The sequence below is a fragment of the Lepidochelys olivacea genome, assembly GCF_965140295.1.
Source record: "Lepidochelys olivacea isolate rLepOli2 genome assembly, chromosome: 1".
NCBI classification, from domain to species: Eukaryota; Metazoa; Chordata; order Testudines; family Cheloniidae; genus Lepidochelys; species Lepidochelys olivacea.
This window is the reverse complement of record NC_140411.1, coordinates 249,060,884-249,088,083: the sequence shown is the minus strand read 5'-3', so window position 1 is coordinate 249,088,083 and position 27,200 is coordinate 249,060,884. Positions and strand designations below refer to the sequence as shown.

At 43.9% G+C, this 27,200-nt stretch overlaps 2 protein-coding genes across 2 annotated transcripts in view; one reads left to right on the top strand and one right to left on the bottom strand.

Moving 5' to 3' along the window:
- Positions 1 to 2,062, bottom strand: part of DENND11 (DENN domain containing 11) — a 30,186-nt gene extending 28,124 nt beyond the window's left edge. The window contains exon 1 of the mRNA XM_084616789.1: positions 1,505 to 2,062. Coding sequence (XP_084472915.1) covers positions 1,505 to 1,553 — 49 coding nt within the window. The 5' untranslated portion in view covers positions 1,554 to 2,062. The remainder of the gene's footprint in view (positions 1 to 1,504) is intronic.
- On the top strand, positions 384 to 25,348 carry WEE2 (WEE2 oocyte meiosis inhibiting kinase; the record flags this gene model as incomplete). The annotated part of the gene is made up of 12 exons (XM_084616785.1): positions 384 to 399; positions 4,788 to 5,191; positions 9,786 to 9,985; positions 10,913 to 10,964; positions 14,273 to 14,445; positions 17,337 to 17,458; positions 18,734 to 18,880; positions 20,939 to 21,043; positions 21,418 to 21,503; positions 22,535 to 22,705; positions 22,811 to 22,953; positions 25,189 to 25,348. 12 exons carry the CDS (start codon positions 384 to 386, stop codon positions 25,346 to 25,348), a joined length of 1,779 nt encoding a protein of 592 aa, XP_084472911.1.
- Positions 25,349 to 27,200: the final 1,852 nt, after the last annotated feature.

The following is a 27,200-nucleotide window of genomic DNA, read 5'->3' as shown; positions in this document are numbered from 1 at the left end:
TAGTACAGCTACAGAGGGACTGAAAGCTGTTTTCAGAGTAGCAGACACAATCAGGATAGGATTGAAACACAAACATCTAAGAACTACCAAGGCACTCCAAAAGCAACCAAGTTGAGTGTAATTACCATCCTCCTTAAGCAGCCATCATTGTCATTAAATATCATAAGGCTTAAATCAGTTCCCTTGGAGACTTTCTGATTAATTGGATTACCCAGTTCAACAGCCCAAATTAAAAGGAAGGTATTGGCATAAAATTCTTGATGGTCTAACTTTTTTCCTATGGAGCTGATCTGGATATGCAATACACCATTCAAAAGCTTGTGATCCATAGATGTCAAAAGTGGCTTTGGTGTTTCAAATTGATCAAGTGGTGACCAGCTGCTATGAACTTCAGATCAGGTAGATTCAATATTGAGACGGTGCACTGTTTGTTTCACAAAACCTGTACACAGATTTACTTAGCAGCAGCATGTGGTATTTAGCCTGTGGCATTTTCTGTGGAAAGTGACTTGTAAAGGGGAAAAAAAGTGGCCTGTTTTGCTATTGAATGAGGCATAAAGAAAGGCCGGTCCTGCATATATTTACACACATACTTAGCTTTACGCTCCACGTAGTCCCATTGACTGCAACAGGACTACTTAAATATTTAAAGTTAAATACATGCTGAAGTGTTTGCAGGACCAGGGAAAAGTCTGAACAACTATTTAATTTTTCATATTAGAAATACCAAATATTGAGTTGTTTTCTGTTGGAAAAATTCCTCCCAGGACTAAAGCAATTATAACTTCTTAGGAAACAGAAACCTGAGTACATTAAGAGCTGAAGCAATTTTTAGACATACTTACAGTTTAAAACTCAAGGCCAAATTCTCTGCTTGAGTAACTTCATTGAAACAAAGGGAATTATGCCAGGAGAGAATTTGCCTTCTGTGCTATTTGTTTCTGTTAATACATATTTAATTCAAATAATTGAAAAACAATTGGGCAAAAAGTGTTTTTTGAAACAGATTCAAATATCCCCGTACGTCTAACTGAGGGCTGATAAATCTCTTAACCAGTTCTACAGTCCTCCAAAGAGTTGTCTAGCAACACAGGAAGTCAAGACTTGTTATTTCTAATATACCACAACAAGCAAGGGTGAACATCCTTTTATGCCTCCTTTATATGGTAAAAAGAAACAAAAAGTAGTCACAAGCCTCCCCCTCCTTCTCCTTTTTCCAGTCACATGTCCGGTTTTCTTCAGTAAAGCCCTTTATGATATAAGGGTGGGACAGTTTGGGAGACAGGGGATTGACAATTGGGGGATTGTTATACCAATAAAATAAAAACCAGCAGGATCTTATTAAATGGGAAAAGGCAAAATGCCACATTTATTGTGAATACAGAAAGAATCATAGTAAGCAGTTAGTTATAGCTATAACATTCCATTCAAGTTCATATTTATTCACACATTCATTTATACACACACACACACACAGGTTCTGCAAGGTTGTTATCATAGTTACCAGCCTTAGAGTTGCTCATGCCAAGCCACTGGCCAGGTGGCCTGGACATGAGGAGGGAGCAGGGCCTTGTCAGATGCTCATCTGATGCTCCTGGAAGTTGGTTTGCAGAATCAGACCCCAAAATTCTCACTTTCTAGAGTCCATTTTTATAGGAATTTCTTCCTATGCCAGTCTATGGGAATTGCTTCATCATGCTGTTGCTGAATCAATCAGCAGATAGCACATTCCTGACGGCTCTGTGCTGCTAGATGTTATCTTGTTCTTTGGTTCTCCCATCCTTGAGGCTGTTGGGTGGATTCCAGTCTGCCCTCCTGGGGGAGGGGGGGGGCGGTGTCCTCTGCTTATTTCCACTTGACGCCTTCTTCAGCCAAAGGAAACTGGATTCTTAGGCTGGCACCTCCCTGATCATTCAGTTATTATCCACACCAAGCATCCATCCACATACATCCTCTATCTCTATTTTAATCACAATTGTTAACAAAGCGAGATGAATACAACAAAAGGGCGGGGAGTCTCTGGGTGCTGTTTCTGTTGTTACAGAGTATTGCTTTGAGTCTCTCTCTGTGTAAGTAGTTGTTGTTACAAAGGATTGCTTTGAGAACAGACTCTGTCTTAGAATGTACTAACACAATTAGCAGCTTGCAAGTTTCATACAGAGAGGGAGAGAAACAGTACCAAAACCCAAGAGACCTCTTAATTAGTAATACCCTGGAATTTAAACGATGGGGAATCAAACTCATTTGTGATTTTAATACAGAACTTCTTTAATATGATCCAACAGGACGAGGTTTTTCATCTCTAGGTCACTAGTTCAAAGCTAGTTAATAGTGGCTGGAAATTATTTATTTATTCGCTTAGATTTAAAATAAAAGATTCCTACCCAAATTCTAGTCACCCTAGCACATCATTAAGAACACATTGAAACCTTCCCTCCCGCACAGCATTAAAATAGTCATTTCACAAGAACTCAGCCAGCCAGATACCTATATTCCAGCTTTTCACCATGTTGGGAAGCACACCCTCAGCCCTCTCCAAAACCCTTCCCAAACAGGTGTCTTTGACAGTGTGCCTAGAAGGTCAGTGAATCTGGGTTATTTCAGACTACATAGGTTTGAGAGCTATTACAAGGAAGACCCTGCTAGCTGCCTGGTCTCTGGGGGTCCGGGTCCAGCTCCAGCAGCCCAGCTGACTGCAGTTGTGATAGTATGGCCTAGGAGAGAGGTGATCCCTCAAGTAAGCCAGTCGCAGGCCATTTATGGCTTCATAGGTCATAACCAACACCTTAAAGTCCTCCCAGAGACCAATAGGCAGCCAGTGCCCATCCCGGAGCACTGTTGTCATGTGTTGCCAGCAAAATGCCTCATTCAGCAAATGAGCCCCTGTGTTCTACACCAGCCTCAGTCTCTGAATGGTTTGAGGAGTAGCTCCATGTAGAGTTCATTGCAATAGTCTAATCTTGGGATAACAAAAGCATGGATAACTTGGGCAAGGTCCACATCCAAGAGGAAAGTTCACAGTCTTCTAGCCAGCTGTAGATGGTAAAAAGCTGACTCGGTCACTGCTCTGTTATCCTCTGATAGCTCTTTAGTAGCCCATATAAAATGAGTTAATCACTGGTACAAAACCTAAATTACCACCCTTTTTATTAGTAGTCAGCTCACATTGCTAGGACTCCATGGCCCTCAACTGACCTCCCCGCTCACTCCTACAGGTGGCCCCTCCAGGCCCCCTTGGTGTGTATGTGTGTGGGGAGAGAGGGGAGATAGGGAAAATATGCACTGCTTATGCCAGAGCTGTACCTGTTCTGTGGCTAGAGGATTCCTCTTTTTCATGTTTGCATTCTGGCAGCTTTCCCCGGCACTAAGTAAAAAAGGCCACTGTAGTCTAGTTCCCAGTTCATTAAAATTCTATATTCCTCTTCAAAAACATGCACTTCACAATGGCACACAAAATCCTTGGTTTCTAAGGACAGCCACAAAGAGAAGGGCCATTGTCCCACTCCTGGGTGGGTTAGAGATGAACGACTCCTCCCCTTGGTGGGCAATCTCACAAATACATTCACAGGCTTGACAAGGTTCTTTAATCTTTAGCTGCTCAAGCACTAGGAAGCTGGAGTTGTGAATCTTTTCCTTGACCTTGTAGAGGCCTGTATACAGTCTTGTTCTCCCTCCCCTCCTGCTCCCCTTTGAGGTCTAACACGTTCTAAATAAGGTTATTGAATCTCTCCACATGGGTTATAGCACTTGTCCAAAACAATGTACTACCCAGTTAGATCTAAATGGAGACCTTAGACGTGGGACTCAGATATTAGTCCTGTAGCCAAAGGACTAATAATTGACAAAGATAAGGGCTACCTATCTTGTCAGACTAATGCAAAATAAAATAGACAAGCTTTCAGGAAGTGCAGCCTCTTCATTAGGCTCTGGGAAACTGAGGGAGGGACAAGAATTAGGAAGTAAGGAGACGGTGTGTAGGAAAGTGTAGCTGTCCCACTGGGCTGTTTGCAAACAGTTAGCTCTGCCACATTACCAGCTAAGTCTATGACAAAATGGAATTGCCTTTGACTTCAATTGGAGCAGGATGGGCCCCAGCAATTGTAAACAGGTGATGCTGAGTTCTAATTGTCACCTGTTAACAATGATACAGCTGCAGGCTGGTGGTTATAAATGCTGTGGGAGCAGCAGTAGTTGGTAGTTTCTCACTAAGGATGGGCTTTGCTAGAAAATATTTGGTAACTGTCTGAGGGCCTTCTGCTTTTACAGCTGTATGTAACATAGTACTTTCTCCTTAGAGATGTAGTGTAAAGGAGCTAGTGGGAGTCACTATATCTAGTTTATCAAGTAGTATAATGTGATTTGTGTATCTGTTGTGGGAAGTGGATGGAATACTTAGTAACTGTTTTTGGTGGAGGGGGATACTCTCTCTGTCTCATCCTGATCTTATTTACATAGGCTTAATATCCCAACAGCACTTCATTTTAACTATTCCTGATTCCTACTGGTGAGAGTAGGACCAGGGTTTATTTTACAAAGGTTGAACTAAGCTCTGAATGGATCTTTTGGGTTGAGGGGTAATTCCACGATATTTTCCCTTATTTGGTATAGTCAAATGACTGTTATGATCAATCTAAACTCCTGTATATGTGGGGTTAAGGCTACAAATCTGAAATAATGAATCTCCTGTGGAGGAAATAGTATGATTACTTACAATCAATCTTGTAAATAACACTCAGTATCCCCCCTTACTGATCAAATAGGCTGGTATTCGTTCTGTGTCTTTCTAGCTACAATGGATGATTGGGACAAGAGTGATGAACTTATCCAGAAACTGGATTTTTCCAGCTGCGCTGAAGAGAATGAGATGGAAGAGGACAGCAGTATACAGGAAGAGGACAGCAGTATACAGGAAGAGGACAGCAGTATACAGGAAGAGGCTCCCCAAAGTTCAAGCCCCCAGAAGAGCTGGGATTTTCAGAGTTGGAGAGTTAACAGTCCTCTTGCAGTAACCCCCAAAAGAAAAGTAGGTGATATGTCTCTGACTCGGACTAAAGCATGGGTGAGTCCCACTGTGGACTCTGCTTCATCTTTGAGAAAGAACACTGGTCCTGCCTGGGAATGTCCTGGGACTCCACTGCATTACGTCACCTGGAGAAAACTGCAGCTGTGTGACACCCCGCACACTCCCAAGGCAAGGAAATGTCTCTATGCCCATTTGAAAATGTTGTCTTAAATATATTGCAAGAATTACATTAAACAGGTGATAAGCAGGAGCTACTGCCCACTGTGTGGAATGTGCTTGTTTGACTGCCACCTTATTGGTTCTCCCTTCTTCCTCACTCCCAGTTTGTATGTTTTTACCCACTTTCTCATCATAAACTTAGACTATGAGCACTGGAAGGCAGGGGCTAGTTCTGTTTTGTGAGCCACAAATGTCTCTTCCCTGGAACAAACATTTGGGGAGTGTCTAGTGCAGCATTAACAAACATGCTTAAGTACCTTGACTTAACTGGCAATCCCTTACCCTTAGATATATCCTTAGTGTTGACAGCCCCTTAGGCATTCTTGGTGTCCAGGCAGCACCCACTTAAAACAAAGCTTAAGCTCAATACAAAGAAATGCTCTTCATAGTGGTCAGTATTTGGAACGCTCTACCACTGAGGTAGATGAATTGTCCTTAATAGGATTCAAGGAGGAAACTCCAAATTATTTGGACATACATAGTACTTGGAAGCAAGATGCTGCAGTTGATTACTTATTCCTAGTTCCCAGATCATTCTTTGGGTTGTTAAATGGAACTTGCTGTTAGCAAGAGCTGGCTAGAAAAAGGGAAACTATTTTCCATTCATTGTCAAATCTGAAACACCTCTAACCAGTTTCTGCTGTCCAGCTACACTGATACTTCTGTAAACAAAACTGAACTGTTCATCAAAGCTGGCGTTGGGTAGGAATCATTCTTATGGCAAACTAGCTTTGTATGAGCCCTTAGGGGGTGGAGTTAGGAGAGGAATGTGGTGGAAGCACTAATCACCTTCCTCTGGCTCACTGATGAAAGATAACTTTGTATCTATTGCACGCAAGTACATTTCTTGGAGAAGGTCATTGATTTTTGGTTCCGTTCCCACAGAAGTTCCTGAATGAGTTCCCCTATAGGGTGATTTATCAATAAAACAGACAGCTTCCCTCCTGTACTGGTGGAGACCTGGAACTCACTGTGTCCTCAGAGGACTTCTCTGCATTGTTGTAACTGCACAGATGTCCCTTTGCATGCTATGACTCACAAAGGCCAGCTAGGGTCACACACCATCATATCCAGTATTTCTTTCTCAATTGACTGGCAACTAGGTTGCCCCTTTGGTTGAACGGAGCATAGCAGATGGAATTCCTTTAGTGCTTCTTGATGCAGGTTGTTTTTTTTTTGTTTTTTTTTTTGGTGTTTTGTTTTTGGAATAGGATTTAGATTTCTTCCTGGCCAGTAGATCCAGGGACTAATGGACATCAAAGGGCTTTTGCTTTTGGATCTCCTTGTATCTCTCATGGATTATGGCTGTCTGGTGAGGAACAGATATCGTACGACTAATAGTGCAGATAGTGAATGGGCAAACAAAACTGCTATCTAGGATAATGTTCTGGTGTCCCACTTCTGACTTGCAACATTCCCTTACCCCAATTCGGGGATACTCTACTCCTTGGAGCATTAGAGAACTGGAGTAGGAGCTTCCTTAGCCTTAACTTGAGAGCTTGGCATAATGAATCTTTCTCTCAAGTGTTAGATGTTAGCAAACCACAGAATCTTAAGCCGTCTGACTGAAATCTTTCCTCAATTGCACAAGTTTATTTTCTTGTCTTTTGATGACATCCTGCTACTTCTCCAAGAAGTCTTTTAGCTTAAAATAGGGGAATCAAGACCTGATTTTAATGTAATAAATACTGAAATGTTGACTTTCCTTTCTCTACATATCATAAATAAGTAAAAGCCAGTTCCTTAGTATTCTAGGATACATTTTGTCAGGCCCTGCTGACTTGAAGACATCTAATTTGTTTAAGTAATTCTTACCTTGCTCTTTTCCTATTTTAGCTTCAAATCTTCCTCCATTTACACTGATGTTCACTACATTAGTCGTCTGATCACGGCTAGCCTTTTTGGTGAAAACTGAAACAAAAGGACATTTAACACTGGGCTATCACTGTGTTTTCTTGTTGACTTCCTCTCCTCATTGAGCAATGGGCCTGCTCTGTCGTTGGTCTTCCTCCTTGCTTCAAATGTATTGGTAAAATATTTACTTGTTACACTTTGTCCTTAGATAGTTTAACTGTGTTTTGTGCATTGGCCTTTCTAATTTTGTCCCTAGATGCTGTTGGGTTTTTATATTTATCCTTCATAATGTGAGCAAGTTTCTGCTTTTTTGTATGACTCTTTTTTTGCATTTCAGGTCACTAAAGATCTCTTGATTAAGGCAGGATGGTCTCTTATCCATACTTCCTATCTTTCCTATGCACTGGGATAGTTGGCTCTTGTGCCATCTCAGCATGCCACTAGGAGTGCTGCTGGGAGGTATAATAATTCCCAGCCCAGGTAGACATAGTGGTAGTCGCTTTGCTCCAGCGGAGTGCCTAAAAATAGCAGTGTGGCCACCTGGCCATGGAGGCACAGGTGTCTGCTCAGGCTAGTGGCAAGGGTACAACCTGAGATCCTAGGCACGTATCTGAGCTGCGGCTGGTACCACAGAGGCCATGCTATCATTTCAAGAAGTTGTCTTGAGCAGAGCTGGTGCATGTATGTGTACCCAGGCTGGGAACTACACCTCTCAGCGGCAGTGTAAATGCACCTTAGCTGGCCAAAAAAGGTAGGGATGACTCTCCAGTGTGAGGCTAGAAACTTGTCTCCATCTGTATGGAAAGCACCATAACACTGACGATTAATGAGTCATCAGACAGGTGAATCAGTGCACTGTGTCAGTAAAACCTTAACTAAAAACAAATAAACCCTGTCACCTTCTAGTAACCAGGCCCTTGTCTAGAGGAGCATCAAGCTACAAAGACTCAGTCTTGAGTGATCGTCTTATTGCATTTTTGTCTTGTAAAATCTCATGGGCTAAACTTAAAGATCTCAATCTGTCTAGTTTATCAAAGAGAAGATTGAAAAGTGACTTGACAAGAATGAATCTTCATGGAGAGAAAATACAGATACTAAAGGGCCCTTTAATTTAGAAAAGAGAGGCATAAACCCAGAGGTGAAAGTAAGCCGGTACGCCCCAGTACGGCGTACCGGTAGGAGCCAGTGCACCGTACTGTGGCAGCCCAGCTTCCCCAGGGGGCAATTTAAAGGGCCTGGGGCGCCCAGCAATGGCTGGAGCCCCAGGCCCTTTAAATTGCCTCCAGAGCCCCCACTACTGGAGCCCTGGGGTAGCAGCTGCGGGGCTCCGGCAGCTATTTAAAGGGCCGGGGCAGTAGAAGCAGGGGAGCCCCAGGCCCTTTAAATAGATGCCAGGCTCCCCTGCTTCTACCGCCCCGGCCCTTTAAATAGCCGCCGGAGCCCTGCTGCCGCTGCTCTGGGGGCTATTTAAAGGACTGGGGCAGTAGAAGCAGGGGAGCTGCAGGCCCTTTAAATAGCCCCCAGAGCCCTGGGGTAGCAGGGGTCTCCGGGAGCTATTTAAAGGGCCGGGGCTCCAGCTGCTTCTGCCACCCCGGTCCTTTAAATAGCCGCTGGAGCCCTACGGCTTCCCCAGGGCTCCAGCAGCTAATTAAAGGACCAGGGCAGTAGAAGCAGTGGAACCCCAGGCCCTTTAAATAGCCCCAGGAGCCCTGGGCTGCTGCTGCTACCCCTGTGGGGTGGGGGGAGGAGAAGGGGTGGCACTTACCTTACAGGGTGGGCTGGGGCTGACTCTGACCCCCTCAGCCCCGCCCCTTCCGGGGGCCAGAGCTGGCCCCAGCGTACCGGTAAATCAGGCAACTTACTTTCACCCCTGCATAAATCTGACCTTTTCAAATTAGAAATAAGGCACAAACTCTTCCCAGTGGGTTGAACACCCTCACTGATAAGTGGTGGAGTCTCCCTATGCCATCAAATCAAGAGTGGGGATGCCTTTCTGGAAGAGGCATGTTAGCCAAACTATATTGGGCTCATAGAGGGTAACTGTAAAATCTGATTATACAGGAGCTCCGATTAAATGATCTAATGGTCACTTCTGGCCTTAAACTTGAAATTCCCCAGTTCTCATTGATTCAAGCTGGATGTCTGAGGAATCAACCACCATTGCTTTGTATTTTAGTTACTGTCAAAATATCATAAATTCTAATAGCAGTATAGAAAAGCTGTTTGAACTAACTTTTCTGCTGAGCACTGCCTCTTGCAAAGATGCTAGAAGGCAACTTAAAGCCATGTCCTTTTTAGTCAGTCTGATCTTCCTGACTAACTTGTCCTGACCAAGTTGTGATCGTTCTATCTGGGGCTTGATAGAACCAGGTCTTCCAGGTTGATGAAATTGACAATCCTGTGTCCATGACTTCTGCAGTGGGGAAGAGGAGCAGGTTTCTTGGACAAATCAGCTGCATAAATAGCTCTGCAGTCCCCTCACATGAAAGTAGGGAAGAACTGCAGAAAGTCCAAGCCTCTTCAGAGTGGGGTAGAGCAGTTAGTGGCCAACAAAACCACCTTTTGGTGGATCAGACACTGGAGACAAACTGGCAAACTATTGCTGTCTGCCCAGAACAAAACACAGCTGCAGTCAAAACAGTAACTAGAGGACACTCGTAACTCACTTTGTTTTTATTTTTAAATCCAGAGTCTCTTAACAAAGACTGCTTTTCCTTCGACTATGGGAAAATTTCCCTCCAAAGGTCCCCGGCACTTGAGATTTACTCCTGGTGCTGATCCAGATGATTCTACTCAGGCTTCGCTGGTCAACATTAACCCATTTACACCAGAGTCCTATCGACAGATGCTCTTCCCTCCTAATGGCAAGAGGAAAGCCAGAGGAGAGCTGTAAGTGTACTGCTCCTAAACAGAGAAGGGGGTGGATTTTTAAAAGAAACTTAAGCAACAATGGAAGAATTGGTACATCTTCCTCCTTGCTCTCCCAGAACGAAACAACTAAACTCAGTGGAATGGAATCAGGCATGCAGAGCAAACACTACAGGGAGGTGGGGTTGGTAAACCAGAAATGTGGAATAAAGAACTATCCTGGCTTGCTTTTATCGGGACTATGAATGTAATCTAGCCCGAGCTTACAATATTTGTGTCTGGTACTATAACCAACAGATGAGAACAGAATTCAGACTGGTGGGAAAGAGGAAGGTGGGGCCCACTCCCAAGTCCTGAAGGGTGGGTCTAGCATAGCTCCCCATATGCACTAGGAAGGCTGGTGTATGTTCAGAAAACATTGTGCATCCTTGACCCCTTCAAAAAGGTCCGGTTCAGATCAGGTTGTGGCCTAATCTATAGTACGTCGTGAAACCTGATTATAGCGAGGTTCTGCTCGCTTCCGACGGTTCCAATCTGCATTTAGACCTGCTCTGAGCAGGGTGTTCTATAAACATAGTGGCAAAACCCCTGGTGGCTGTTCTTCCCTAGTGCTCCCACAACTTTCACCTCTGTTAGAGCTGCATAGCGTGCAATGGTGGCAAACTATCAAATTAGCTCGTGTGGATGCCGTATGGAAGTTGGAATGTGTAGCCTTTCTAAACTGAAACAGGAATTTCCCAGCTCAGGACCTCAGCCTTCTCTGGCCTAATACAAAGAAACTCACTGTGTACCAATCCTCTGGAAGTGTCTTATAAATATTTTACCAGACTTGAGTAGTTTTGAAGCTGCTCTTTAAAAATGTAAACATGTGTGAAACCTAAGTCTTGTGACTGCTGCAATAGGATAGTGTGTGTGTCCAGGCTCACTTGTGGCTAAATCTCATTTTAGGGGAGATCCCACTCTAAGCAGGGGCAAGGTGGAACAGGGGCTGCCAGCCAAGGTGAGTGTCTCTGCATAGTTGCCTAGTACAGAAAAAATTGCCCCTTACTATATTTGTACTAGTACTAATAATGTATGCTATTGTGTAACTCAATAATGCTATGAGAAAAGATTATATAACCAAGTTTGAATAGCAGAGAATCCAGGAAGAACCAAATAGGGTACGGTACATTAGTCGACATTAGGCTGAAAGTGATTTACTTGATTTGACAAACTTACATTTGGCCAGATCTGAAACTTGCAACTAGTCCTAGAATTCTCACTGGTCCCGGCCAACATGCCATTGTAGAAACGATCACGTGATGGCCAGGACTCATGTTTGTTCATGGGGAAAGTAATAAGATTACTATAAATATGGACAAGTTCTTGCTATCTCAACATGGCTGGAAAGAGTAATCCTTTTGCTATCCCTATTGTTCAGTAAACTAGTAACCTCAAGTTTCCAAATTATTAGTCTGTAGACTTAAGAAAATATTTATTGTAACTTTACAGTGAAAGGTGTTAACAGCTCTGGTGGTTCTGTTGCAACAGCTGACATAACAAACACTTGAAATAGGGTAGTAAATTTCTAAATGCTGCTTAGGTGACTTATTCTCAGTCACCACCTTCAGCAGGAAAGAGAATCTTGTACTTGGTCATGGAAAGTGAAAGGGATACTCCTCTCAAAACGTTTTGAATAGTACTTGTATTGCACATTATCGGCAGCTCACAGCACTTCACTGACAATTAAGCCTGAAGTCTCTTCACAAGAATGAAAACGACCTAACTGTATCAATCAGGAAGGTGCGCTACAGAGTGGCTAAGTAGTAGCGAGTCTGTGGCAGAGCTGAGAAGAGTCAGGATTCCACTCACTGCTAAATGCTTCCATTTTATTTACCATGCAGTATAAATGGAGGCAGTGCCCACACTAGAAGTGCTTTACTGGTATAGGAAACCAGCATACAATACTGGCAAAGCTCCTAGAGTTATAATGGCGAAACTGTTCTGTACCATATAGTAAAACCATTCCCCACGAGCGGAGCAAAAACGCATTTTACTGTTATAAGTGCATCATGCTAGGGTCTTCTGCTAGCACAGTGATGTTGGCCCCTCTGGCATGGCTGTGCTGGCAGAAGTCTGTAGTGAAGACCTAGCCATAGAGGATCAGATCAGATGCCAAACTACACTGGCTGAGTGCCTCTGACTTCACTGGAGCTGAACTGGTTTCCATCAGCTGAGAATCTGTTAATTTAGGGTCTAATCTTTATAATCAAAAGCTCATCACTTCATCTGAATTAGTCTTGGATTTACTCAATATTTTTGCTTTTATTATTACAATAGACTTTAGTTTTTCCCTATGACAGCTACCCAAACAATTGAGCTGCTTTAAAAAGCAAACAAAGCCAGAATCATTAAAGGAAAAACTCAGTATCCCCATTCAAATGTAGTAAAAATCTCAATTCCTTTACCTTGGAGTCTCTCCCTACTCCACAGTCATTTAAGTGAATCAATGCAGCTACAAGTGTATTCATAGTGAAAGCAGTCTAGCATTGCTTGGGTTGTGCTAAGGAATGGAGAGGTGGTGCTCCCTGCCTGTGAAGGCCAGTGATGCAGCTTAACGTTGACTTGGGTCTTGGAATTTCTCTTGCAAAGCAGAACAAATACAGCAATATAACATGTATGACTATGGCAAACAGTGGAGATATCAAGGATTACTATGAGCTACCATGCTTGTTAAAAGGAAGCCTCTGATTAACTTACCACTTAGCAATAGATTTTGTTTGACACCAATCAGACAAAACTACATGTGTAGGGTGAGTAAAACTCTATGTAAAGAGCCTACTGTTAAGTGTGAGCATGTTAGCTTGGTGCCTAGATTGGTGTATCTTCAACACTACTTTAAAAAAAAAAGTCTTTGCAGACACTCTTGAAAAATTTGTAATGAGTTGGGTACCTGTACTGCTTTTTATGCTTAATAGTATGTGGGGGCTGCATCTTAACTGTCCTGTGCAGCACCTCTTCCACTGATGATCACAAACATCTGAGGTAACTACAGACATTGCATATGTGGGAAGAAAATATGCAATGTGAGTCTTATTTTGGGGGAAGAAAAAAATTCATGGACTACTCTTGCTCTTCATTTCATATCCCATCTTCTCTGGTCCCCTGCTCCCTTGGCTATACTGTCCAGCTGTATTGTATCTTTCCCTTCTCCCTTGGACATTCCTCTAGTGATGGTGGCAGATAACTCCTGGTTCCTCCCTTCCTCGTGTACCTCTATTAGTAGCCACTGATACACAAAAGTTGACTATTTTCCAGCTGCTTTCCTGGGCTCTTATTTGTGTGAAGAATGGCCTGGGCAGGTGTAGTAGCTGGAAACTTGGACAGGCAGCATTGTGACTGCCTCAGTTGTCCTAGACCTTCAGCAAATACTCTGAAGAAGATTGAAAGCTTATAGAACAGTCTGAACTGCTGCAGTATTGCACTTACTGTTTGCAAATATAGAACAACCATGATGGAATAATTTGTGCATAGCTTGGGGGGTATGCTAACCACGATACCAAACTGTCCTCTAAATGCAAAACATGCATTAGTTCTGTTACTTAAACCACAGCTGGACATGTGGCACTCCTGACTAAACTTTTAAAACACTGCAGACTCGTAGACCCTGCCCACCTAACCCTATGCTTCTGAACCTGCCTTCTCCCAATAACTGATATGTTCTGACTGGCCCTCCAGTGGTCTTCCATCTGGAAATTCCTTCTCTGGAGAAGAACTAACTGTTCAGTGGTACAGGTCTCCTTCCACCCAATCAAATATCTGTAACTGATTCCCATGTGACTCTGTTATAGTTAATGATTGGAGTCTAATAACATTACCCTCTTCTGCTGCTCCCCATCCAGGATGGCTATCTTGGCTGTAGGTCACAACTGTCTAAAGGTGCATAGCTGAAGTAGCCTAGAGGTCTGTGCCATGGGACCATTTAGGCACAGTTAGCTAGAACACCGTCCCCAGAATTCCAGATCTGCATTAACTAATTGCAGTGCTAGTGAGTCATTGGGAGAGGGAATTCTTAGCTACTTTCTGCTTGGTCTATGTCAGGCCATCCATGGCCCTGGAACCTCAAACAGGTGATGGAAGGAGGCCATTACAGAGAAGCAGGCAGGAGCTCTGTGTCTGAATGGTTGAGAGTACACAAAAAAGAAGAGGGAGCTGAATGGAGACTCTACATGTTAGTTTTATAGGGCCCGCCTTAGAGGACTACCCTTGGTGCATCATGAGTCCTTAACTTTTCTTTCTCTTATTGCTTTGCTTTGTCTAATCCCCTAGAGATTTCTCTTGAGAGAGAGCAACATGGTTTCCCGCTACAAGAAGGAATTCCTGGAGCTAGAAAAAATTGGGGTAGGGGAATTTGGCTCTGTCTACAAGTGCATCAAACGCCTAGATGGATGTGTGTATGCTATCAAGCGCTCGAAGAGGCCTCTGGCAGGATCCTCAGATGAGTGAGTGTATGATCTGGAAACTATAGTGGTAAAAATGCTGCTCTGTGTCATTTGGGGTATTTTTTTAATGGATTGCTAGGCATATCTTTGAGAGGGATGGAGGAGGAGGGAGTAGTGTAGAAATACATGTCTAAGGATCTCAAAAGCATATCTTTGGAAACTTGTAACTAACATCAGTCTCCAAGATAAACCTTGATAGGAGGAGTAGACTAAAACGGTGGAGTGTTCATATTCATAGCTCATAGAAATGTAAGAAGAGGCCATATGGACTGACTTGCCACCTCAATTTCCACCCTGGATTTAATGAGAACATAATGGCAATACTGGTTCAGACCAATAGTCTATCCAGCCCTGTACCCTGTCTTCCAATGGTGCCAAAGGCTTAAGAGGGAATGAACAGAACAGGGCAATTGATCAAGTGATCCATCCCCTGTCATCCAGTCCCAGCTTCTGGCAGCCTGAAGTTAGGGACATCATGAACATGGGGTTGTGTCTCTGACCATCTTGGCTAATAACTATTGAATGACTTATTCTCCATGAACTTACCTAATTCTTCTTGAACCCAGTTATACTTTTGGCCTTCACAGTATCTGCTGGCAATGAGTTTCACAGGTTGATTGTGTAATGTATGAAGTAATTCCTCATGTTAGTTTTAAACCTGAAACCTATTAATTTCATTGGGTGATCCTGGTTCTTGTTAGTGAATAAGGAAGTGTTGTTTACCCCTTCACACATCTGCACTATTCATGATTTTTATATACCTCCACCATATTCCCCCTCAGTCATGTCTTTTCTAAGATGAACAGTTCCAGTCTTATTAATCTCTCCATATGGAAACTGTTCCATACCCCTAATTTTTTGTTGCCCTTCCCTGTAATTTTTCCAATTCTAATTTACTTCTGTGAGATGAGGGCAACCAGAACTGCTTGCAGTATTCAAGGTGTGAGCATACCTTGGATTTATATGGTGGCATTATGATATTTTCTGTTTTATCACTTTCCTAGTGGTTCCTAATATTCTGTTAGCTTTTTTGACAGCTGCCACACATTGAACAGATGTTTTCAGAGAACTATCCACAATGACTCAAATATTTTGTTTAGTGGTAACAGCAAATTTAGATCCCATTTTGTATGTGTACCTAGGAAGACAATCCCAAGTACATTACTTCACTTTTATCAAGACTGAATTTCATTTGCCCCAGGCCATCTTGATTATCACTACAAAAGTTTTTTTTTCTCTTGCTGATAATAGCTCATCTTAATTAGCCTCTTACTCCACCTTTTTATGTGGGGGGGGTGTGTGTGTGTGTATATGTATACATACAAATCTTCTTACTATATATTCCATTCTATGCATCTGATGAAGTGGGCTGTAGCCCACAAAAGCTTATGCTCAAATAAATTTTAGTCTCTAAGGTGCCACAAGTACTCCTGTTCTATTTGCCACTTTGTTGCCCAATCACCCAGTTTTGTGAGATCCCTTTAACTTTTCACAATTAGCTTTGGACTTCACTATCTTGAGTAGCTTGATATTGTATGCAATCTTTGCCCCTCACTGTTCATCCCATTTTCCAGAATATTTATGAATGTTGACCAGCACTAATCCAATACAGATCCTTGGGGGACCTCACTATTTACCTCAATCCACTGTGAAAAGTGACCATTCGTTCCTATCTTTTAGCCAGTTACTTATTGAGAGGATCTTCCCTCTTTTATCCCGTGACTGCCTGCTGTGCTTAAAAGCCTTTGGTGAGGGACCTTGTCAAAGGGTTTCTGAAAGTTCAAGTACGCTATAGCAACTTGATCACCATTGTCCCCGTGTTTGACCCCTCCATCCCCCAATCTAATAAATTGAGGCATGATTTCCGTTAACAAAAACCATGTTGACTCTTCCCCCAACATCTTATGTTCATCTCGGTGTCTGATTCTGTTCTTCACTATAGTTTAAATCAATTTGCCTGGTACTGAAGTCAGGCTCACTGGCCTGTAATTGCCTGGATTGCCTCTGGAATCTGTTTTTACACAAATTGGCGTTACAGTAGCTGTCTACCACTTTGCTGACTGGTGGATAATCTCCAATCCCATACACTGGGGTTTGCCAGATAGATCTATCTGTTACTAATACTGCTTTGTGAACCCTAGAGGGCATGCAAAATGGATACTCTGAGAAGATTTGGGTCTCTTTGCTCATGTTATACTTGCTGGCTAAAAGGAGCTTCCTGTGTAGTTCTGGCAATGCCACTCTTCCTCAGTTATTGGGGGGGTTGTTCCACCAAAGTCCATGTCTTCACTCCTGGCATAAGAGGGAGTAATTTCACAAGAATGCACCTGTTCTTACAGCTTTGGGTGCAGCCAGGTGGAGGAGTGCCCTTCTATCACTCCATGGTAGACTAGACAACGAAGGTCATAAATATCAGATGCTTCATCCATTGGCCATTGCCCTGCTGTGCTGAGGTGCCACAAGTAGAACTCTGAAGTTACTGCTAGCTTTTCGGTTTTCTCACTAACTGCCAACCTTGCTTTAGCTCTGACATGCCCAGCCACTATTCCATTAGTGGCTGCTGTGGCTTTGTGTCAGGACAGATTACTTCCATCTGATCCTGACTGCTGCTTATATTAGTCTCAGGATGCTCCTCTCCATAAGCTTCTGAAAATGCCCCTTCCTAAGGACAGGACGGGACTGGCTTCAGAGCCGAGTAATGCCCTTCAATCTGCTAAAAATTGCTGTTCAGCATAAATGCACATCTTTCCCTTCCTCCCTCTTAGGTGCTCATAGCTCTCAATCCTGGCCTGACTGGGGAGGTGAGTTCCAGTTCTGAACTAGGGTTTCTTGCAAGGCGCTGAAGCCCCATTTCTAGAGGATCACCAGCTCTGTTCTGTTTCCATCTCTAGGCAAATGGCCTTGCGGGAAGTCTATGCCCACGCAGTGCTTGGACACCATCCCCATGTTGTGCGCTACTATTCTGCTTGGGCAGAGGATGATCACATGATCATTCAAAATGAACACTGCAACGGTAAGAACCTCAGCCTTAAGAGCATAAATGTCAGGGTGACATCTGGTTCCCTGTGGTGCTTAAACCTATGGAGCTCCATCTTACAAAGGAGATCAACTTTAGTTGGGTTTAAGGTCCGTTTCTAAACTAGAGCATTTAATGCTTTGCCTTGAGCCAGGAAGGTCACAGCAAGCCTGTGTGATGGGGAAGTCTGCAATGACAATGGGTACAGGGGCCGTTTTAAATAAACTTTCAGTGCAGGGTGGGAGACCCATAGCTCACTCATGTATGTGCTCATCGTTAGGTATTTTTAAGGTTTCCCCTCATTGCTGTGGTACAGCTGATCTGGGGAATGCAGTCCTGATGCCATTGCTGTTTAGGAGTCCACCACAGAGCTGTACACCATCAAGCCTCAAGTACCGGAGTAATGGCTCTTTTTAAAAGAGCCGATCTGGTACATGAGTGGAACATACCTGGAAAGCAAATTCTTTTCCTCTGACTTAACTGTGTGAATAGTGCAGTGCCGCAGAGGCAGAACCACAGCAAGGGGAAGAACTCCTGAACAGCCTGCTCCTGACCCCATTCCAGTTGGCAGGAGTTAGTGGGTGATCAGCAAGTCCATATCTGGACACCTTCAAGCATTATTGCAAACATCTGGTTGAATTGAATAGCTCGTGAGGGCTGGGATTTCAGTGGTGCAGTGCTTTTGGTTTTTGCTTTGGAGTCACAAGTTTAAAATTAGGTTGCAGTAACAAATGACTCTTGATAGTCACCACTGTAACTCAGCACAACTTCCACCATTTACAAAGACACCCGTGACTAGAGTCGTGGGGGTGCAGCAGCATAGAGTTAAAGAAGAGGCAGAAGATAGCATTTTGTGCAATACCTGATTCATTGAGTGTATCTAAATGAAGAGCAATAAAACAACACTGTTATGAGAGTCTTGCCACAGAAATCGGTGATCTAAAGAAACATAGGTATCTTAGACTTCCTTGCTCCCTGATCTGCCACTCTTAATAGCCTTAGATCCCTTCCTGGCAAATAGAAAGTAGGTCTAAAGAGCTGCAGAAACCACCATCCTAGACAATGGCAAGTGTAATGCCAGATGGGTGGTACAGTGTGTTAGTCTCTTTCCTAAACTTTTTGTATGGCTATTCTGACCAAGGTTTGCCACCCCTTTGTGTAGTTCTTTGGTACTTAGCATTAATGGGTATCCAGAGTCCAGCTGAAAATGACTTCAAGCATCTCACTTCACTGGGAAAAATACCTGCATCAAAATTTGAATGTTTTGCTTAGGTGGGAGCCTTCAGGATGCGCTGTTGGAAAATGCTAAGACTGGGTGCTATTTCCAAGAAGCTGAGTTAAAGGAGATCCTCTTGCAAGTCTCCATGGGGCTAAAGTACATACACAGCTCTGGCCTGGCACACATGGACATCAAACCGAGTAAGTACAGCTCTTTCCTTGGCTGGTCCCTCTCCCCTCATGCTGCCGGTGTCGGTAATCTGTGTGGTGGAAGGTTGGAAGATCTAGATCTGCAGTCGAAAGGAAAAGCTGTTGTTTAGGTTTTTTTTCCACACACCCCCCACCCCCCAAATTTCTACTGATCATTCTGGATCTGGACATGGAACACTGCTATTCTCCATGTAACTGTTAAAAGAGCATTCAGGTACAGTTATAACACACCCTCTTCCTGTTTCTTGTGGGTGGTATGGAAACAAGAAATCCTATAGTACAGCAGTTGCTCTAAAGAGCTCCACTATGGGAAGAGGCTCTTTAGTGGCAATATTCAAAATGTACTGTAAGATGACTAGATTCCATGCAAACACCCTGCTTTTTCAAGCAACATATGTATGCCTATAGTAAAGTAAAAGCATGTTTATACTTTTCTTTGCAGACTGTAGAGCCACATACTTACAGTAACTCTTAGAGGAAAGGAAGACTTGTGGCACCTTAGACTGACAAATTTATTTGAGCATAAGCTTTTGTGAGCTACAGCGCATCCAATGAAGTGAGCTACAGCTCACGAAAGCTTATGCTCAAATTTGTTAGTCTCTAAGGTGCCACAAGTCCGCCTTTTTTTCTTTTTGCAGATACAGACTAACACAGCTGCTACTCTGAAACCTCTCAGAGGAGGAACTCCTGAGCACAGTTTGATATTAGCGGAAACTCAAATAAGCATGGAAGGGACACTTTAGAGATGTGCTCCAGGGCTCCTCCATGTGCTATCAATGCAAATCTCTAAATTTAATGGACTGACTAACTCATGTTCTAATCTAGTGTATACAACTCAAAACTGAACCAATATTAAAATGGTACAGAAGCAGTTTCACAACTCTGTATTTAAAGTTGTACAGTTGGCTGTCAAAGAAATGATGATTTTAACATCCTATTCATAAATGGGCAGGGAGGTAACAGGGGAAAACATGCTACTCAAAGTGAGAGCTAATTTAATTCAGCTAGCAAAAGTTGACTGGTGCTGTTTGCACACACTGATTTGTTTCTGAAATGTGTGTGAACAGTGTAAACTCTGAGATGGCAACGGTCTAAGGGCCTGTGTCCTACATGCAGACTTTGAGCATTTGTAACTTGCTTCCAAGAAGGCTGGAAAAATTGTGGGTTGACATGATCTTGCAGTTTTTACTTGGGCAAAAATTCTAACAGGAGTTTAGACTGTCAGAATTTGCTTTCCTAAGGACTATAGGGTTGGATTGTTGGCCAGGGATTTAGTCTCCAAACAGGAGATCTAGACAAAGTCTCATAAATCAGGGGTGTGGGGTTATACTCCCTAATCCAATAAACCTAGTGATTATCACTGGGGGAAAACTGTCTTGCCATATGCAACTCAAATTGACTGTTTTTTCCAGATTAAAACAAACCCACAACTGGACAGAGGGAGGGAAAATCAAGACCAAATGAGAACTTTTAAACTCCAAAGTAGTAAAATTAGTAGCTTGGGGCTTGTCTCTTGCTGAGCCCCTACAGCTTCCATTGACTACTAGGAATTGCAGGCAATCAGAAATCCTAAATTCAGGCCCTTGATACTCCTCACTGCAGTAACGTTCAGTACCTTAACTAGAAGAAGCAAATCTCTAGTTAAACAAATATCTCATGTCTGTCTCAAATTTTGCTATTGTACTGAAAAATGTTGTTGTGAAACCTTCTCCTTTACAGTTGGAAATCATGATCCAGGGTTTTTCTTTCATTCTCCTTCCCTCTTTTTATAAACCTGGCCCACATAGAAGTGTTCGGTTTCAGATTGGTGACCAAGCAGGTCAGCTCTAAGTATGTGTGTGCGTGGGAACTTCCTTGTTCCTTAGCAGGCTATTCCCTTGTTGCTCAATATAGTACTCCAGCTCAAGTGTCCTGCACCATGGTGGTGGCAGTGAGGTTGTAGAAAAAACAATGTCCATTTCCTTTGTCTACCTTGAAGATCCAGATACATTTATTATATTGGGATATTTCATAGTAAAGTGTTTTATTACACAATCCTCTGTCTTATAGGTAACATCTTCATCTGTCACAAGCTGGTGACTGATGGCTCCGCTGCTCAGGAAGAGAGTGACAGTGAAGATGATGGGTTCTCTTCTAACGTGGCTTATAAAATTGGTGGGTTTAATCTGACTCATGGACTGTTTAGTGACTTATTTCTAAAGCTGCTCTTAAATACATAGTATCCCTATGGCTATAGGAATGTCCCTCAGTCATGACCTGCAAAACTCAGTCCTGAAGGCATAGAGGAGAGAGAGACACTTGGTGAAATGTCAGTCTTCATAGATCTTAACTTGGCTTAACTTAACCACGGCCCTATTTTCCTGTGGATTTGGGATTGAGGGAGGAGTTGGCTCACTAGCTCTCTGATCCCAACCTGTTCTTTTGGCCTCTCAGAGCTCCTTTAAGATGCACACGTAGCATGACTTCCCCCAGAAAAGCAGAACTGTGGGCTGTCTGTTGGATTTCTAGTTTGTTTATTTTCCTGTTAGGTGACCTGGGCCATGTGACATCGATAACTAATCCCCAAGTGGAGGAGGGAGACAGTCGTTTTCTGGCCAATGAGATTCTGCAAGAGGTACAGTTGCCCCTTTCATTTGGGGGAGGATGGGGCATATATGTGAAACTTGAGGGTTGGCAGTGGAATATTAGATTTTCTTTACCCTGGCTTAAACATTTCCTTCCTGGTCCTCTCCTGTCCTGAACTCAACTTGGTTGAACTCTGAGGGAGGAACCCCTATTTGTTTCTGTAAAGCACAATTGTATGGTGATGTACAATTAAATCTACTCCCCAATTGGGTCTCTGGTCGTCTCTGTAACCACACTACCTCTCAGTTTATGGGATGGGAAGGAAAAAATCATCTCAAATGCAGATGGTCCTGGTGGGTAGAAACCTGACTACTGAATTGGAGCTATAATTACATCTAAAGCACCTTTATATGCTAAGGTCATTAACACTTGGACAAATATTTGTACAATAGGTATGATTTCCCTTCCTTCCCTACATGGGGGTCTCCTACCTAAATCCTCTGTATTAGACTAGCCTTAGGTTTGCCACTCTGGCATAAATCAAAATAAAGGCCATCACCCTGTCACAAAGGCAAAACGTTAGTGGCCACAGACTAGAGGATGTGGCCCAGAGACTTCCCAAACTGAAATCTTTTGTGGTAAAATGTATTCAGTGTCCAAATCCAATCCATCACATTCCACCCTTCCATCAAATAGATGGACAGGTGAGGTAATCTAGCAGTAGCCTGACTTGCTACCATGTCTATGTCAGAGGCATAGATTAGCTAGTTTAAGGAGGAGTCCTGCCATCTTGCTGTTGCCTTCCCGGATGTGGGATAGGAGTTCCTCAGGATTTGGAGGATACTCGCAGCTGTGTACAACCTGTTAAAACTAAACAGTATTTTTGGAACTGTGGAAGTGGACCATCTTTTTCTCTTCAGAGTCAAAGTAGCAAAGAGTAACAAGTGGGATTGTGGCAGTAGTGCCAGGCAAATCTTTCTAGAAGTACTTCCCTGGGCCTGTACTCTTATCTTAATGAAGGACCATCTTACGACCCCAAATACTGGGGTGACTGCATGTAACTGGCTCTTTTCTCCACAGCAATACTGCTATCTGCCAAAGGCGGACATCTTTGCCCTTGCGTTAACAATGGCTCTAGCCGCAGGGTCAGGACCATTACCTCGCAATGATGCCATGTGGCACCACATCCGCAGAGGTAACCTTCCACCAATCCCTCAGCAGCTCACACATGGCTTTCATGGACTCCTTAAGGTGAGGCTCTTCAGGGTGCAAGCCAGAGGGGGAAGGGATGTCTCTGATTAGCATTTTATTATAAGAAACTGTAAACCTCCACTCCTTCCCCACTTCCTCGTCTAGCTCATGGTTCACCCTGACCCAGTTGCAAGACCATCTGCCACGGCTCTTACTAAACACCCAATTCTTCGGCCCTCTCTTGGAAAAGCTGCACAGCTCCAGAAGCAGCTAAATGTGGAGAAATTTAAGACCGCCATGCTGGAAAGGTAGGGTCTATTGGTGCATAAAGAGGAGGAGGAGCCCTGCCAGACAGTGGTGCATTGAGCAGATTGCTTTAATGGCATGGCAATTGCTCATCAGTCTTTGGCTTGAAGTGGTTGGCAAAGCCCTGCATATATCCACATCTGCAGACCACTTTTTCAGATCACAGCTCAGATGCAGATACAAATTTTTGTATCTGTGCAGGGCTCTGGTGGTAGAAGTATTGGAATAGTGGGTCTCTAGGGAACTTGGTTCCCAGGTGTGCAGCTAAAGGGCATGGGTATAATTTGGGGAGAGTGTGGGGGCATTACCCCCAAACAGAGGCAAAGTGTTGGAAGGGGGCAGTCATGCACCATTTCCCACACCAGACTTCTGCAAGCACAGAGCTGCCCTGCTCTGCTCAGCCTACTGGGGGAAGGAGATGGGGGCTGTCCATCCTTCCCATGTTGCATCCCCTTCCTTGGCACCTTTCTGATGGCAGGGAGCAGCGGAGCTTGCTGGAGGGGAGCAACTGTTGTAAGGGCCCTGGGTTGCTGCCTCAGCAGCTGGATGCTGCCTCCTGGGTCCTAGTGCCAACCTTCTTACCGCTCAACAGTGAGTGCCCTCTCCTTTTGGGGGGCAGGGAGAAGAACTTTTTCACTAAGAGGGTGGTGAAACACTGGAATGCGTTACCTAGGGAGGTGGTAGAATCTCCTTCCTTAGAGGTTTTTAAGGTCAGGCTTGACAAAGCCCTGGCTGGGATGATTTAACTGGGAATTGGTCCTGCTTTGAGCAGGGGGTTGGACTAGATGACCTTCAGGGGTCCCTTCCAACCCTGATATTCTATGATTCTGTGATTCTAAGAGAAGGGGAGGGGATGGTGTAGGGAGAGGAAGGGGATGGAGAAAAGAAGGGATACAGGAATGTGTGTGGGGGTGGGAAAGCAGGAGCCCAGCATGTGGCATTCCCATGGCTGCCCAAAGCAGCAGTCAGTGCTGGAATGGCTGCCAGCAGCAGCTGGGGCTCCCCATTAAGCCAGACCATCTTCCCTAAACCCCACCCCAGCACCAGCAGTCAAAGTACTGCTCCAGGCAGGGGGAGACAGCCAGTGAGCCAAGGTACCTGGCTTCACCATACATGTGTGTCATGCATGTGTTTTGTCATCCTCCTCCCCCCCCCAATATCTCAGTCAAACAACTATGATTCTAGGGTTCTGCCACAATTCACCTGTATGTAGCTCTAGGAAAACAGCAGTTCACCTCCAGGTTAAGTGCTATGCTGGCTAGATCATCTGACTAACCAATGACTTGGCTGACCTATAATCCTGGTCACTAGGGGAGAAGGTGGTCAACTACAGATGGTGTTTATCAACCTTTTTTGATACCAGGAACCGGCAGGCTGCCTTCCTAAACTGTTAGGGAGGCCTCAGGGACAGGTGTTGATCAGCTGACAGCTCATTGAGAAACACTAAGCTACAACATCAAATCAGTGTGTAGGGTAAGGGAATAAATACTGAACTGTCTGCCCTGCCCAGAAGGAAGTGGCAATATTGAATCAATGCAGATCAGACTTCTCCCTATCCCCCTCCAGCTCCTGCTGCTAGTGGCCTTAAGGGGATGGGGCTGTGGCTGAGGTTATGGGATCAGGTAAGATGTGTTGGCTCTCCCACCACCAGCTAGGGAGGGGGAAAGATAAGAGGTAAACTCTTCTCCCATGGGCAAGAGAGCATGCAGACTCTGGAAAAGCACGGCAGAATCAGAAAAGGGAATCCCCTACAGATGAGAGTATTACAGCAAATGGAGACTAGCATTGCTTTTGACTGACTGGATTCAGGGCAGCAGGGAGGAATAAACAGACTTGCGTTACAGGACTGCTTGTGATCTACTAATATCCACCCACCTTTAATCTTTGAAGGAAAAAATAAATTGGACACTTGATATTAGTGACAGACTGGGAAGGAAGTTTGTCACAAGTTACCCTAGACATCAGGTCAACTGCCAGAAAACCTAACCCTTTGTGGAGCAGAAGCTTTAGCTGGAGCTATTGAGACTCCTAGTGGACTGAGTGTATTGCTGGGAGCACTATGAATTCTCCCAATCCTGCAACTGTACTGCAATGATGTTACCATCTAGGTTTGTTAACTTACCTGGGTAAACTGGAGGATGGTGCTTGTCTAGCTTGGAAAAGCACTGACTTGTCTCTGCAGCTGGTGAGGATTGAGTATGGCAAGTTCTGACTTCTCTTCCTTCCCTTTTTCTCAGGGAACTGAGAGCAGCCCGTCTTGCTCAGACCTTCAGGAAGGATCAGTCCTTGGGATGTGCCAGACTAGAGTCTGAAACCTCTTCCAAACAGAACTGCAACAAGCGCCTGGTAGGAGGGAAGAATTCTCGCTCATTCAGCTTTACGTGGGGGGGTTACTGAAAATCCCATCATCCAAACTGGTCAGGCTGACAAGTGTCCCTGTGGAAGCAGAAGACCCATACAGACTCAAGTGCCATGCTAAAATTCCCTGGAGTAGTTCTTGCCTACTCCATCACTCATACAGCTTCATGCTGTCATGACTGGAAGTGATTAGTGGACAAATGTCTGAGACCTTCTCCACCCAATATAAATTACAATGCTTCAGTCTTGTAGCTCTTAAACCAGTTACTTTTGATGCAATGGGCTGGCTGACCTGTGTGTTAGTTTTGGTTGTATTCTAGCCTAGGAATAGCTTGATTCCCTTCTACTTCTCTCATGCAGCTAAACTAGAGGCTCTCCCCCCACCCCCTGAGACCTTTGTGTGGCCTTAACATTCTGGCTGTGCAGGTACAGTGAAAAGGGGCATTGGCAGGTGCAAAGAGGAGAAGTCCATCCATAGGTCAGGATACTACCACTTAGCTCCTGGTGGAGCAAAGGGAGTTATGCATGATACCACCCAGTCAAATTAGGATTTGAGCTCTGGGACATGCTCGTTAAGACAGCAGTCCTGAGATACTTCAGATCAATGTGAAATGAACCAAGTGGCATTGCATTGTGCTTTCTTCCCACAAGGTAACTCAATGTCTTTACTTTCTAATGAGTTTCCTGCAGAATCTGAAGGAACATTTTTTTTTTTTCCTTTTTAGAAACATCCATAACCATTATGTGGCTGGGCTTCTGCAGGCTAGCACCTGAAGCCTGATCTTTGGATTTGTGAGGGCTTTTTGCCCAGTGGAACAGCTGGCCCGTAGGATACAACCTCTCTAATGTGGTGGTGGGTGGGTCTGTATATCCTCCTTCCCTTCTGCAGAGTTACAGATGGAACAGTTGCCTGTCTGCAGGATTTGTCTTTAAGCAAAGTGGAGGGATGGTAAAAGTGAGTTTTAGAATTCTTCAGTTTGGGGATTACATATATAAAGTGTTAAAACTAAAACTCAAAATAAATCTTATTCCCCTGTCATATTTAACTTTGTGACATTGTTTCTTATTCACTATCTTCTAGCCCAAATCCCTGGGAGTCAGAGCTATGCCTGGAGCAGTATTTCTAGAAAAAGATTCAAAGCCCTAGACTATTTTGATTACTTGGCTTTTGTTTGTATTTTATTTAATTTATTTCACTTCCAGCTGCTGGACAGCATCAGACTTTAAGCTGTTGAGTCCTTCCCCTTTATTTTTTAAAGTGGAACATGCAAATAAAGATTTTACCATTCTTTTTATCCAAGAGTGTGTGGGACTCTTTTTAGGATGGGGAAGGTGTTCAAAAGTGGGTCTTAAAGACTAGATATGTGCAAAGTACTTACCACACCCAAATGTGCATGTAAGGCACTGGATGATGAGATCTTTTAGCTCTAGGCCATCAGCTCAACTCTGCCCAATGAGTTGGCTACTGCCCAGTCATTAGACTGTACAGGGAGCAGGGGAGGAATAGGAGGAAAAGGTTCATTTGTTTCCATGTGCTAGTGGACAGGTGGCTTTTGTGATATGGACAGAACTGGCATCCCTGCCAGTAGTCTCAAGAGGGGAGCAAAGATCTGAATGGACATGGGAATGCTGAACTACCTCCAGCCCAAGACCACCTTGTAGTTGGAGCTGAGGACAGTAGCCAGGAAAGTTTTGTTTTTTTTTTTTTTTTAAATGAACTGGCCCCACCAAATCTGGTCTATTCAAACTTCAGTGTTTCCTTTGACTCAGCACTTATTAATAGTTTTGAAACTGAGTATATTGATACCTAACTTTTTAAAAAACTGATTCACACTAACATAGTCCTGGGCACAGGTGCTGGCTTCCTCTGGGCTCCAGGGTGCTCACCCCT